Genomic DNA, 12,087 nt, shown 5'->3' on the forward strand with positions numbered 1-12,087 from the left:
AGCGTTGCTTGCATCAGAACAAGTGAAGCTTAAAACAAGCCTTTTCGAGAAGGTTTAAGTGAGCTGGAGCCACGACATCCGAGTCCGAAGATACACTGGCACACCAGCCTAACTGCAGCGGGCAGAAGTTTCACGGACAGTCCGTGCTGTGTCCCGGGCTGTCCCTGACAGCGCGGGGAGACAGTGGAGGCCCGGTCCCGAGCTGAACGGGACGCAGAGCCTTGCCGTTGCGTGGTCCCTGGCCGCTTTGCTGTGCGTTGCACTGAGTCATACTGGGTCCTGTCGGGAAACAGGAGTGGGCAGCGACAGAGATAGAGCCGAGTTTGAGGGGGAGAGCAGGGAATTAATTGCCTTCCAGGCGGGAAGGCAGGCTGGGTGCTTAGGCACCTCCTAAGCGCCTTTGGGAGAGCACAGTCAGTTCCTGAAACTTGCCAGGAGCTTCTTACGGAGATTAATCTGGAGGACTAAGAAAGTGGAGCCAGTGACATTATATTGACTCCACTGATACTATCCTCCTATATTAAAGGGTGGAAGAGCAAGGCCTGCCTGAGAGGTAAAGTCAGGACCTACTTCGTCTACCTACAAGGTTTTGGTGGCAATTAGAGGGTGCAAGTTAAAACTGAGTGTGTCTGCAGAAAGTTGTGGGTGTGTTTGGTTTGAATCAAGCACACTAAACCATATTCTCAGCTGCCTGTTGTATTAGTGCTTTTGACGTTCTCTCTCCTGTGTGTTTTTGCTCACAGGCCCGGGGGTCCCTTTGTTCCCAGCTGCAGGACTGGGTGAGGAGGGATGCTGGACGTGCTGCAGGATGATGGTGACCAGTCTGGGCACTGTGTGTTTAGCCGTGAACGCTTTGTGTAAACCTGTCTGGTTTACGCGGGGGCAGCCTGGTGAAAGGGTTTCGTGTGATGTCCTGTAGTGGAAACAACATGTACTGATATTTTAAATCACAAGGGAACAGCAGGGAATCAATTGGAAAAAAATCATTCTTTTTGCCCACCCTAAGATGGAAACTCCTTCTAAGACTGGGAGCAAAGTTAGCTGCTGGGTGAGGCGTGGTTGGGGTGCTCTCATCCTTTGGCAGTTCCTGCTGCTGCAAGCTCTGCAGGCGTGCACGGATCACTGCTGCACATCAGGGCAGCCAGTGGGGTTCAGGTGCTGATATCAGAGCTCTAGCATGAACTTCTGTCCTGCACGGAAGATCTGTGCCTGTAAATGCACATAGTGAAAAGGGACAGGAAGAAAAATGCAACGGGTACCAGGAAGGAAACATCGTGGAGCACATAACTCACTGTGAGAGACAAGGACAACTCTTTTTTAACTGACTATTGTCCTTTCACGTGATCTAGTTTAGCAGTGAGCCAGAGTTCTAGAGTTCCATTCCTCTGTTCAGAGATGAGAACTGGTTTTGCCTCATCCGAGACACCTCTCAATGCAAAGAAACAGCTCTGAGGTGGACAGCTCAGCACAGTTCGCTGAGATGAGTGCTATACCCAGAACTCCGGACAAACCAAATACACTCGGTGTCAGTCTGCGCTGGGGCACTGTGTGGGACCTGTTAATGCCCTTAGCTTCGGTAGGATACTCCCCCTGGCTTCAGCTTCCAGTCCTGTATGGGGTCTGGCCGTCACAGTTTGCAGATGTACTGCACTTGCCCCCTGTCTGGACTGACATAGGAGGATGAGGTGGACGTGAACTTTGAGCTGGGTGCTGTACTGGTCTGACCAGTAGACCCTGTGGTGCAACTGGTGGCCTCCCTGTAAAGGATTATATAAAAGTAATTCACAGTGTCAAGTTGTTCTTTACTTTTCCTTTGCTGTATAAATATTTAAATGACAGGGTTGGGATTGCTAAGGAAGGATATGCCTGGGTTGCTGCTGGCAGGTGAAGCTTTTATTTAACCGAAAATGTGCAAACTCATGTCCTGTATTGTTTTTAACTTAGTAGCTAGTTACTGCTTATTTGTTCTTTTTTCAGAAAGTTCTGTTGGTGCCTTAGCTGTCCTGTACCATGCCTGGCGATGACCCCAGTCGTACTCTGCTGGGCAGGCTGCTCCGTAGCCATCCATCAGGCCTGTGTGCTCCAGCGGATTCATTCAGCTGGCAAGGTAGTGGTGGAGCTGTTCGGTACCTGTAGAGTACCACTTTCAGGGGTGTCCAAGCACCTCATGTTTGACTCAGTCTGTCAAATCTGTCCCTGCAGCAGCCCTGCAAGAGGGTTGTGGAGTCCTGGGGAGTCCCAGGACGGTTCACCAGGTGAGAAATATTTTGCATTGGTTCTTGTATTGTCTGAGGTGAATGGCTAGTCCCGGCGCCAGGGTACTGGCGTAGATTAAACACTTGAGGTGAAAGCTATTGGTGGGGAGCGGTGAGACTGTTCACCACAGAACATCTGCTTTCATCAGAATCGTTGGGTTCACCAGCAGTCTTTTTGCATTAAAGGCTTTGTTGGGAGGTTCCTACCTCTGCTCTGATACTTGGTTGTTTTTCAGGTATCTACTTGAAGAGAAGAATGTGGCACTTGAGTTTTGGCAGGTAAAGGTAAAACATGGGTAGAAGTTGGGCCCTCAGTTGTTAAGCAGAGAATGGTGTTTTCTGACCACTTCATTCCCTGGTAGAGGAGCTGTACACTTGAGCTGCTCTTCCCAGGTGTGGCCTTGCCCATGTCAGCAGAGCTGACACGGCCACCCCCTGCCCTCTGCCCTGGCAGTGGGTGCTGGCTCAGTCACCTGTTTCTGGGGCACCCAAGTTGTGCTGCTGCAAGACATAGCAACTGGAATTCTCGGGCCTGCCTTACAGGAGGTCTGACAAAGCAACCGTAACAACCCTTTCTGCTCTGGAAATCCCGGAGTTCCTTGTAGCCTGAGAAATGACCCTGTACGTAAATGTCTAAACCAATCTTTTGAGGCTTGTGAAACAAGTAGATATTCCAGGGAAGACAGTACTGATCACTGCCATAATGACAGTTTTACGGTTTCTGCAAAGCCTGCTTTGGGGAGACTTACTTTTACAAGTTACTTGAGGAAGAACAGACAAGCTTTTGGCATGTGGCTCTACGTCAGATCTCTCTGTTTTTGCCAGGCTGTGTGTATTTGTGCAGACCCTGTGTACTGTAGAGGCTGCGGCCCCTTCCTAACTGTCTCCTAGAATGGAAACTTGACCCAGTGGTTTGTGTAATGAATGTGCAATAAATCTTTGGAAAAGCTGCTCTGTTACTGACTCTTGACTGAATTCAGGTAGTTTTGACATGCACGAACGAGGCTGTTTAGATCTTGAGGAGCCTGCTTGACAGGCAGTGCCTGTCCAATTGCATGGTATCTGGAAATAGAGCCTGTACAAGGACGTTTCTGCTGAGTGCTGAGCCAGAGCGCTTCCAGCCCCACTGGTTACCCAGAGCTTCCAGGGCACAGCATCAGGGGTGAGAACTCTTCGGTGCTGAGGGGGAGAAGAGCTCTGTGAGTGTGGAGGAGATACCCGAGTGGAGGGGAGCGTGGCCATAAAGAACAAGCTCAAACTGATTCTTTGGGTTTCTCTGTAGGGGCAATCCAGCACCGCAGAAGGTCTCGTTTGGTTGGTTGGTTTTCCCCTGGATGAATGAATGAGAAGCATGGGCATCCTGTAAAAATATCTTTTTAATATTTCAGACCGTAGTGCATGTTTGGGTGTTTCAAAAAGCCTCACTGTGTGTGGTAGGCGCAAACAGTTCACACACAGGGGAGGCATATTTGATTATCTTGTGTCACAGACTGCTCGTAGCAACGAGAATACTTGTGAGATCGGCTTCATGGTTGGAGGGTTTTCAGCTCTGTCTAGCAGCTGTACAGTCGTTATGCCTTTTGCTGGTTTTGTTTTTCTTTCAATTTTTAGCTCTTCAGCAGACACAAGAGTGTAATTAATGATTGCTCTGGAACAGGGGATTCCCTCAGCATCAGATGGGTACTAGGGGGCCCTGTGATCCAGCTGCCACTGCTGTGTGGTGACAGTGTGACCTCTGAGAAAGATGGTATCCATTTCTAACTGGAGAATTCTGGGATGCTGGTGGATCTTGTGAAAATAATGGTTTTCTGCTAAGACCCTGCCTAAGAGGACGGAAGTGTCATAAGGTCTCAGGCCTGGCAGCTGCTTTGGGTCAGGGTTGCGTTGCTCTCTAATGGGAGAGAGCTGGTTTATAGGAGCGCAGCAGGGCCATTAATGCTGGAAGAGGGCATTGCTCCACAGAGGTCGCAGGGAGATGTAGCTGCAGAACACGGGTTATGGGAGGGCAGTCCACAGGGGGGTTGCAATTCCGGTGTGTATTCGTAAGATAGCAGGTGTTTCCAGAGCAAAGCAGGGGTGGACGTAATGTTGGAAGCAGGAGTTGAATGTGTAAAGGTGCTGGACAAGGTCAGCGTTGAAAAATGACAGTCTGCAGTTCTCGTAGTCCAGCAGGATGCCAATCCTTCTGGGGGGGACAGTAATTCTGATGTCTGGTGTCATCCCACTGTGCAGGAATTCAAACTTGTGCCTGCAGGCAAGAAAGACAAAAAACCTGAGGAAACCCTGGCTGCTCTCCGGGGCAAGCACATAGTGCACATAGGTGTGTTCAGGGTACGCTGCCTGCTTTGCAGTCCCATCCCTCCTGTGTGCCTGGCGGGTGCTGCCCCAGTCCCATCCCCTTTGCTTGAGCAGTGGCTGTGTTTGTGGAGGAGCAGTGTGCTCTGCACTTCCATACAGCCTTACCCCAGTGCTCAGACCTGCCCCTCTAACCCATGGAACAGGCCTCCTGTTTCATATCCCAGTCTGGCTGCGAATGGGGAGGGTGGTGGCCCTTAGATATGGACAAGGTCAGAACACAGAATGGGACTTTTTGCTCTTTCCATGTCTTGGAGGGCAGTGTGCGCCTCCCCACTAGGTACAGCCTGAAGTTGCCCCTTCCTCCATGAAGGGGCTGTGCTGTTCGGCCGGTGAGGCTTGCCCCAGAACACCACTTGGCATCCGCTCAGCCTTGCCCTGAGACAGCTGGAGGCACTGACAAGGAGGGAGTTGGTGAGATGACTCAGTCCTGTCCTTCCAGGCCCTGCTGTACTCCCCACCTGCTCCCTGAAGGCCTGTGGTGCTGAGCCCTCTTCCCTGCCAGTGTGACAGGAACTGCTGATGCCCACCTTGGCAGCAGCACCGAGGGAGAGCAGTCCCTTGGGCAGAGGCTGCCTGACTCGCAGTGTGGCTAGGCACCCTCCTGACTACTGGACAGCTTTTCCCAAACCCTCCTCTAAATGACATTTCTGGCTGCTTTTCCTACAAGCCCTCCCTGCTACGCCAGGGTGGTGGTGATGGGGAAGTTTCAGTGTTCGTGCTCATTTAGTAGAGGGTGACATCTTTTAATTGTGATTCCTGTGCTGGGGATTATTGGAGGCCAGGAAGATGCTCGGTACATAAGCAGCTTTGTCACAAGGGTAGCCCTCTCTTCTCAGTGTAGTCACTGCTCGAGTAATGCTGAGGTCCTCTACCAGTTCCCCAGCAGCTCTCCCTAGAGTGGCACACTGCAAACAGAATTACGAGACTTAAGGGAACGTGTGCCCTTCTGAGCAGAAATGAGAAGATCTATTCGGCTGAAGTGAGTTATCTGGCATTTCATAAGGGCCAGCTTCTTCACTAACTACCTCCACCCACACCACTGGAACCTGAGACAATTTCCCTGCAGAAATGGGTATGATGGTGACTCAAACTGAGCAGTGGCTCAGCTCCCTTTCCTCTCTGAAATCCATGCTCATTGCTTCAGAAGAAGAACAAACCTCAGCGTACCTCTTAGCTCAGTGTAGCAAGGCAATCCCATTAGTCTGCCTGCGGTGTATGGGAGTCATTAGCTTTAGTGCGTTTGGTCTTCCTCATTAAACAGCAATTCTTGCTGCGTGGGAGGCAAATGCCAGCACTGCTACGGGCTCTGGCTGTGCTGCAGGCACCTGGGGAGGAGTGCGCGCTCCAGCCAACTGAGCTGCACCTGAAACCTCCCTGCCTACCAGCAGGCAGAGGACAGGCAGATTTGGCCTGTGCTGTGCCATCCTTACCCTTTACCGACTGCATGCTGGGGACACTCCTGTGCTGCCCAGGCTCCCAGTTCAAGGGGACGCAGCAGCATGCTGGCAACTCCTGCAGGCTGAGCCGTTCAGACAGGCTGTAGGTAATGTTGGGGATGCCTGGAGGTGTGACTTGTTTTCTTGCTCCCGGGTGCTTCACAGGGTGCCTGAATCTCATGCGGAGTCAAAGGCAACGCTGCTAATATAATGGTGTCCGTGGAGAGCCAGCAGGTTCAGCTGAGGCGTAAGGGGAGCTGGCATTTCTGCTGTTGGGTACTGCCACGGGTAGGAGAGAGCTCAAAACCAGTTGCATTCAACTGGGTTTTAGTTATATAGTTTCTAAGTTACCGGGATCTATTACTCTGTCTTCCCACTGGGGTTTCGGTGACCTAAAGCAAGGCCTTTACATCTAACTTCTGTAATGCAGATTTTATTCAGATTTGTTCCTGCAACTGCCTATTTCAATGTGTGAGTGCCATTAAGCAGGAGGATTTGCTTAAAGGTTCCAGTATCCTTCGAATACCAGTTCACAGTGTCAATGGTCAGAGGCCTCTGGTAAAGCGTTTGATCTGGGCTTTGCTATAAAATCTAGCTGCCCCTGCAGCTAGGAGCTCTCTGCAGCTCTGCCTGCAGGTGTACGTGTAGGAGGTGTTCCCAAAGGAGACCTGCAGCCTCCACAGCCCTTACCTCGATGGTGTGATGATATGCCTCATGCACCAGGATGAGTTGTTTGCCCCCAGATAACCATGTCTCGGAGTGTTTTCAAAAGCCACGCCGATTCTGTACTCTGTATCTTCCTCAACTTCCACCTCCCAGTAATGCTTTCCTGGAAACGGGATCAGACTGCCCAGGATCCCAATACACCTGTGGGAGACAGACGGGAACACGTGCTTTGGCAGGGACTCGGCAATGTGATGTACCTGGGCATTACATATCAATAAACAAAAGCCACTTTTGCTGTCTCCTCAGCAGCGCGGCGTGGATTTTTGACTACAGCGCAGTCCACAGGCTGAGGACCTGACACAGACCCTGCAGGTTTCTCTGTGGTGCCTGCCCTGTCTGTACCTGTGGGTAGCTTTGTGTATGGGAGTGCCTTGGGCACGTTCAGGAACAGGGAGCACAGCATCCTGTGCTGCCCGGATTTTCTGAGAAAGTTATTACTTGCTAGAAAAGAGAGTGCTCTGGTGAACCCCAGTATAGCAGGGGAAAGTTAGAGGTTAGATTTTTGTGTTTTCTTCCCAAACAACCCAGGGCTTTAAATGTCACTCACAGTGAGGAATTGTGCAACAGCATGAAACTCCTGGGGCAGCTGGGGAGGAGGAGACATGCCTGTGCTGTGCTTGGAGAGACCAGCAAGGACTGAACACAGTAGGAGAGCCTGGAATACGCTTAGGTCGCTAGGCCATGAAAAGTTTTACCAGTAGGCGAGACAGACAAAGACAAGACACCACAGACAGACCCTTCAGCCTGACCTAAGGGCAGTCTCAGGGTCAGAGGAGCTGGGTGCTTTGAAGGTGCAAGTCTCCAAAAACACAGGCTCTGAAGCAAGAAAGTTGGGCAAAATAACCCATGCCAAATGCTTCTGGAATACCCTAACTGGATTTAAGAGGGCAACATCAGTCCTGTAAGACTACACGCCAGCTTTTCCTCAGGAAAAGTACACAGGGTATTGGCTGTCATTGCTGCATCACTGGGAGGAGCAGCTTTCAAAATGTGACCCTGCGGTAGCGTTGTCTAAAGCTGTGAATTGCAAAGGATGCTGCTGACAGTCACTGAGCTCGACTGTCTCTAGGTAACGCGGAGAAAGAGCTGTGCTCAGCATTTGGAGGGGCTGCTGTGTTAAGGACAGGCACACACAGCAAGACTGCTGTACTCTGCACCACCTCAGCAGCAATCACCGACAGCAAGCGCACAGTTCATTGCAAGTGCACGTAGATGTCTTGGGAATAGCTTAAAGGCTGCTGAAATAGGCACTTGGAGACACTGTGTTGTGACAGCTTGAGATGGAAAAGGAATGATACAAAATGGATGGGTAAACATCTGTGAACAAAATATTGCCAGCATCATGGAGAGTTGCAAAGCCACCAAGGCAAACCTGAGTCAGACCGCGGGAGCTGCTGTGGATAGGAAACACATTAGCCTTTTGGAGACCACACAAACTTCAGAAAGAAGAGCTGGTGATGTAATTCCCTTGTAGTGTGAGTCTTAGTCATTTCAGCTTAGGAGATTTTTCTTCCTTCTTTGTTTTGTTTGGGTTTTTTTGTTTGTTTTCACAGCATCTTGGCATGAAAGAGGCTTCTGAAAGTTCACAGTGGCATGAAAAGCTCAGCCTCAGAGTTCAGAATGAGATGAGTGCCAGCTCTGGCTGTTTATGTGAAACACAAAAGCACCCTGTGGAAGTGGGATGAAATCCCATTTAGGCTTATCACAATGGCTTTAATGAAGAGAGCAAACCATCTCCTGGCTCTTCTCTGCCAAGCCCTCTAGTAACATTGCGTTTCTATGGAGCAGCTCTGGGTTTCTGTTACTCCGTGTCTGCCAGTACATGTCCTGGTTATATGTTGTTTCCATGGGTCTGACTGGAAACATGCATTTCGGCAAGGTAAGTCTCTCATTTCAGTGGCAAAGGGCCTCATCCTTTTCTGAAAGGAAGCTCTATAGCCCCAAATAGTATCAGCTAGATCTTTCAGCAAGAGAAGCATTCAGATCACTCTTCTTTCCTTGGCATTTTCTTTAGCTCAATGTGCCCAACATGTATAAGCAGGTAAGTGTGGCTGCCTGCATCTGTAATCCTTTTTGCAAATGTGCATTAAATTTCAAGTGATGCTTAAGTTCCAAAGAGCAGCTAGAGAGAGAGATTTAAACTCACAAAATCAATGAGAGCTGCTGAAATCCCCATTAGACACTTCCTGGTATCTAATCAATAAACTAAACAGGCCAATTGTGCTCAGAACTACACAAGCCACTTTCGAAGAAGAGGGTCAGGTGCCCAAAGCACCAGTGGGCTTTTTTGCCCGTGCTGTAGTGAAGAAGCTTTATGCAAGATGAGTGTTTGGTGGTTTCCACAGGGCAGAGGTAGGTAAAAACAGCCCCCAAACCTCCAGGTGTGAAACTGAGACCAAGTAAGGCTGGGCAGAGACTCCTGCACGTCGTGCACAAGGCTCTACCACCTTGGCCGCTTGCAGAGGAAAGGGCAGGAGAGAGGGAGCAACAGCCACCAGAGAGGAGCAGCTCCTCAAGTGCTGGAAGCGTGCAAGTGCTGGATCACGGGAACTAAAAGAGAACCTAATAATTAAGCTTTTTTTTTTCTAATCCACTAGTGCTGTATTAAGAGTATATGGAGTTTGATTTATTTTTTTTCCCTGTGACATTTTTCTGGGTTTTTGGAGCCCTATGAAGAATTAAACGAAAAGAAAGTTTTGGAATTTAGCAGAAGTTAGTGCAGACATGCAAAGGGAGATTTTGTACCTAATATGTCTTAGTCACCCTAGAAATTCTCAGAAAGGAGCAGCAAGCCCCAGGGAGTGCAGTAATGGTGCTCAGGAATGATAGCCCCCGTGAAACTATGAAGCCTGGATAAATGGACACGGAGTTTTACTCTCCCAGGAACTCTGAGGGGACTCTACCGTTTCAACCTGAACAGTTATTCTTAGGAACCCTACGTGAAATACCTTAAAATAAATCTGATTTTCTAAAACATGAGTAAAACATTTTTTAAAAGACCAATAAAGATGTTTGCAGGTGTCTAAAACTAAAGGCAACCAGAGTCACTTATGCAAAATCCAGGACAGAAAATACACACTGTACAGTATATACACACACACACAGCCAAGTTTTACTTGGTCGGTGCCTGGCTCGAGGGTGAGGAGAGCTGTAATACACTGAAATTCTTCCAAATACCTTGTAAAGCTGTTGTCGTAGATGGGCAGATCACACTCTGGGTTTTCCAGTTCATCACATGCAATTGTAAATCCATCATCTAGAATCGCCAGTAAAGGGTGGGCTGTGTCCTCATTAAGGCAGAAGCGGGTGCCTGCAAGAGAGAACGCCTGAGGTTAACCCCAGTGATTCCTTACGGCGTTAAGAGTTTGCAGCAAAGGTGTGATGAAATGTTGCTTGGATCCACCAAAAGAGTAACCAGTGCTCTGGAAGGAATCTGTGTCCGACATTGAGAGGATAAGGTTGTGCATTTGGAGTTTTTCAAAGGAATGAGTGTTTTACTGCTCAACACTGCTAAGTTACAGCCTTGTGAAAAGCAGAAAAGGGGCTTTAACCTGGGTTTGACCCCAGCCAGGGTTCAAAGCTGCAGGCATTGCACAGGAAGTAGCTATTCAGGGGTCCTCCGGCAATGGACTGGCCAGTTTCAAGTCACCTTCCTCAGAGCTGAAGTGATGTATTTTTAGGCACTGAAAGAGGAAGGGGGGCTTAAAGGCCTCTTCATGGCCTCACTCTTCCACGTAAGTGCCAGGCACAGTCTGAAGAGAAGGGATCTCTACGAAGGTGCCACATACAACATCCTTCATGTTTCAGCACCTCTTCATCAAATCAATCCTCAGAGAGGTAAGTCAGATAAGCCAGCCCAGGATAAAAGTAGTTCTGCTTTTCCCCCTTCGGAGACTTCACAAAGCAGCTCAGAAGAGCAGCCTGGTGCGTCACAGCTGCTGTTTGTAGCTGGTGTTCGTGTATCCACCCCAGTGAGAATCAAAGGTCGTTCCCAGTGTTGGAGGTGAGTGCTTGCAGCTGACAGGTCAACTTGCATCAGCTGTTTGGAGGATGTAGACTCAGAGAAGATAAATCTCTCTATGCTAATCCCAAATGAAATCATTATAATCAATCTGCAAGTTACTTCAATACAAACCACGATGGGGGCAGTTACAGGCGTGTGCTGCCAAAACCAAACAGCTGCTGTGCAAGTAGAACCAGCAGTTTCAGGTATTCAGTTTGACTGAAGCAGCTGAGATACAGCAATGGCAACACAATGCCAGTCTCCTCTGGAGATTGAAGAAGGACCATTTCTTTTCTGCGGTGTCACTGATGTGTAGCAGACAGGTTTCGTACTGGAACGTAGCCTTCTGCAGATCGGTGGGTGTGTGGTCAGCTTGCTGAATAAGCACAATTTGCAAATCTCTCACAGAGTGTCAGGGCAGAAGAGACACAGGTATGGTGTGAATGCACCTGTGAGTGACAGGGGAGGTTTGGGACACCCCAGTGACGCTGCAGCGTCACAGCAGTGGTGCTGATGAAAACAGGTGTCTACCTGTAACTCCTTAAATGAGCTTTGATTAAATGGTTGGGGGCAGACAGGGCTTCCAGCTGCCCTTTGGGGAGAGGTTGATCTTTGCCCAGTGTGGCCCTGAGAGCAGAGGTGATAATGCCACGTCAGTTACCGCAAAGCTTCCAGCTGAAAGCTGGACTGCCCTTTTCCTGATGAGTCAGGGGAACCAGCCCTCAGAGCTTCCCAGCCCAGCTGGAGACATTCTAACATAGAGAGAGGAAGATGTTGCCTACCCAAATGACCCTGGAAAGCGCTGCCTGCCTGCCTGCCTTGGCCGTACTCTCCAGCACCAGCAGCATTACAAGGTAATCTCTGAAGTAGAGTCAAATCGCACTACAGCTTTTTCACTGGTGTGTTGGTACTTGGCAAGCTGGCAACACCTGGGGGCATATTGTGTTACCTACCCAAATGACCCTGGAAAGCGCTGCCTGCCTGCCTGCCTTGGCCGTACTCTCCAGCACCAGCAGCATTACAAGGTAATCTCTGAAGTAGAGTCAAATCGCACTACAGCTTTTTCACTGGTGTGTTGGTACTTGGCAAGCTGGCAACACCTGGGGGCATATTGTCTTTTAAAATGTTTAGAAATTAGTAACTTTCAAGTACGAATTGTGCTGGACAGCAGTAATTTTAAATTACAGAGCTAAGGCAATGCACTCATTGTTACAAAAAGTGGTTTTTGTCATTCCCAAAAGGTTACCAGGATGTGTGTAAGAGATTAGGACCTGATCCAGAGGCCACTGAAACCAGCAGGAATCTCCCT

General features: G+C 49.4%; 1 protein-coding gene across 1 annotated transcript in view; it reads right to left on the reverse strand.

Annotated features, from left to right (window-relative positions):
* Positions 1-4,250: 4,250 nt before the first annotated feature.
* Positions 4,251-12,087, reverse strand: part of FSD2 (fibronectin type III and SPRY domain containing 2) — a 15,911-nt gene continuing 8,074 nt past the window's right edge. The window contains exons 10-12 of the mRNA XM_010132847.1: positions 9,953-10,085; positions 6,740-6,916; positions 4,251-4,503 (exon numbers count right to left, since the gene is read on the reverse strand). Of these exons, the coding sequence (XP_010131149.1) occupies positions 4,251-4,503; positions 6,740-6,916; positions 9,953-10,085 (563 nt within the window). The remainder of the gene's footprint in view (positions 4,504-6,739; positions 6,917-9,952; positions 10,086-12,087) is intronic.

The sequence above is a fragment of the Buceros rhinoceros genome, unplaced genomic scaffold, assembly GCF_000710305.1.
Source record: "Buceros rhinoceros silvestris isolate BGI_N320 unplaced genomic scaffold, ASM71030v1 scaffold11593, whole genome shotgun sequence".
In the NCBI taxonomy this organism is placed as follows: Eukaryota; Metazoa; Chordata; class Aves; order Bucerotiformes; family Bucerotidae; genus Buceros; species Buceros rhinoceros.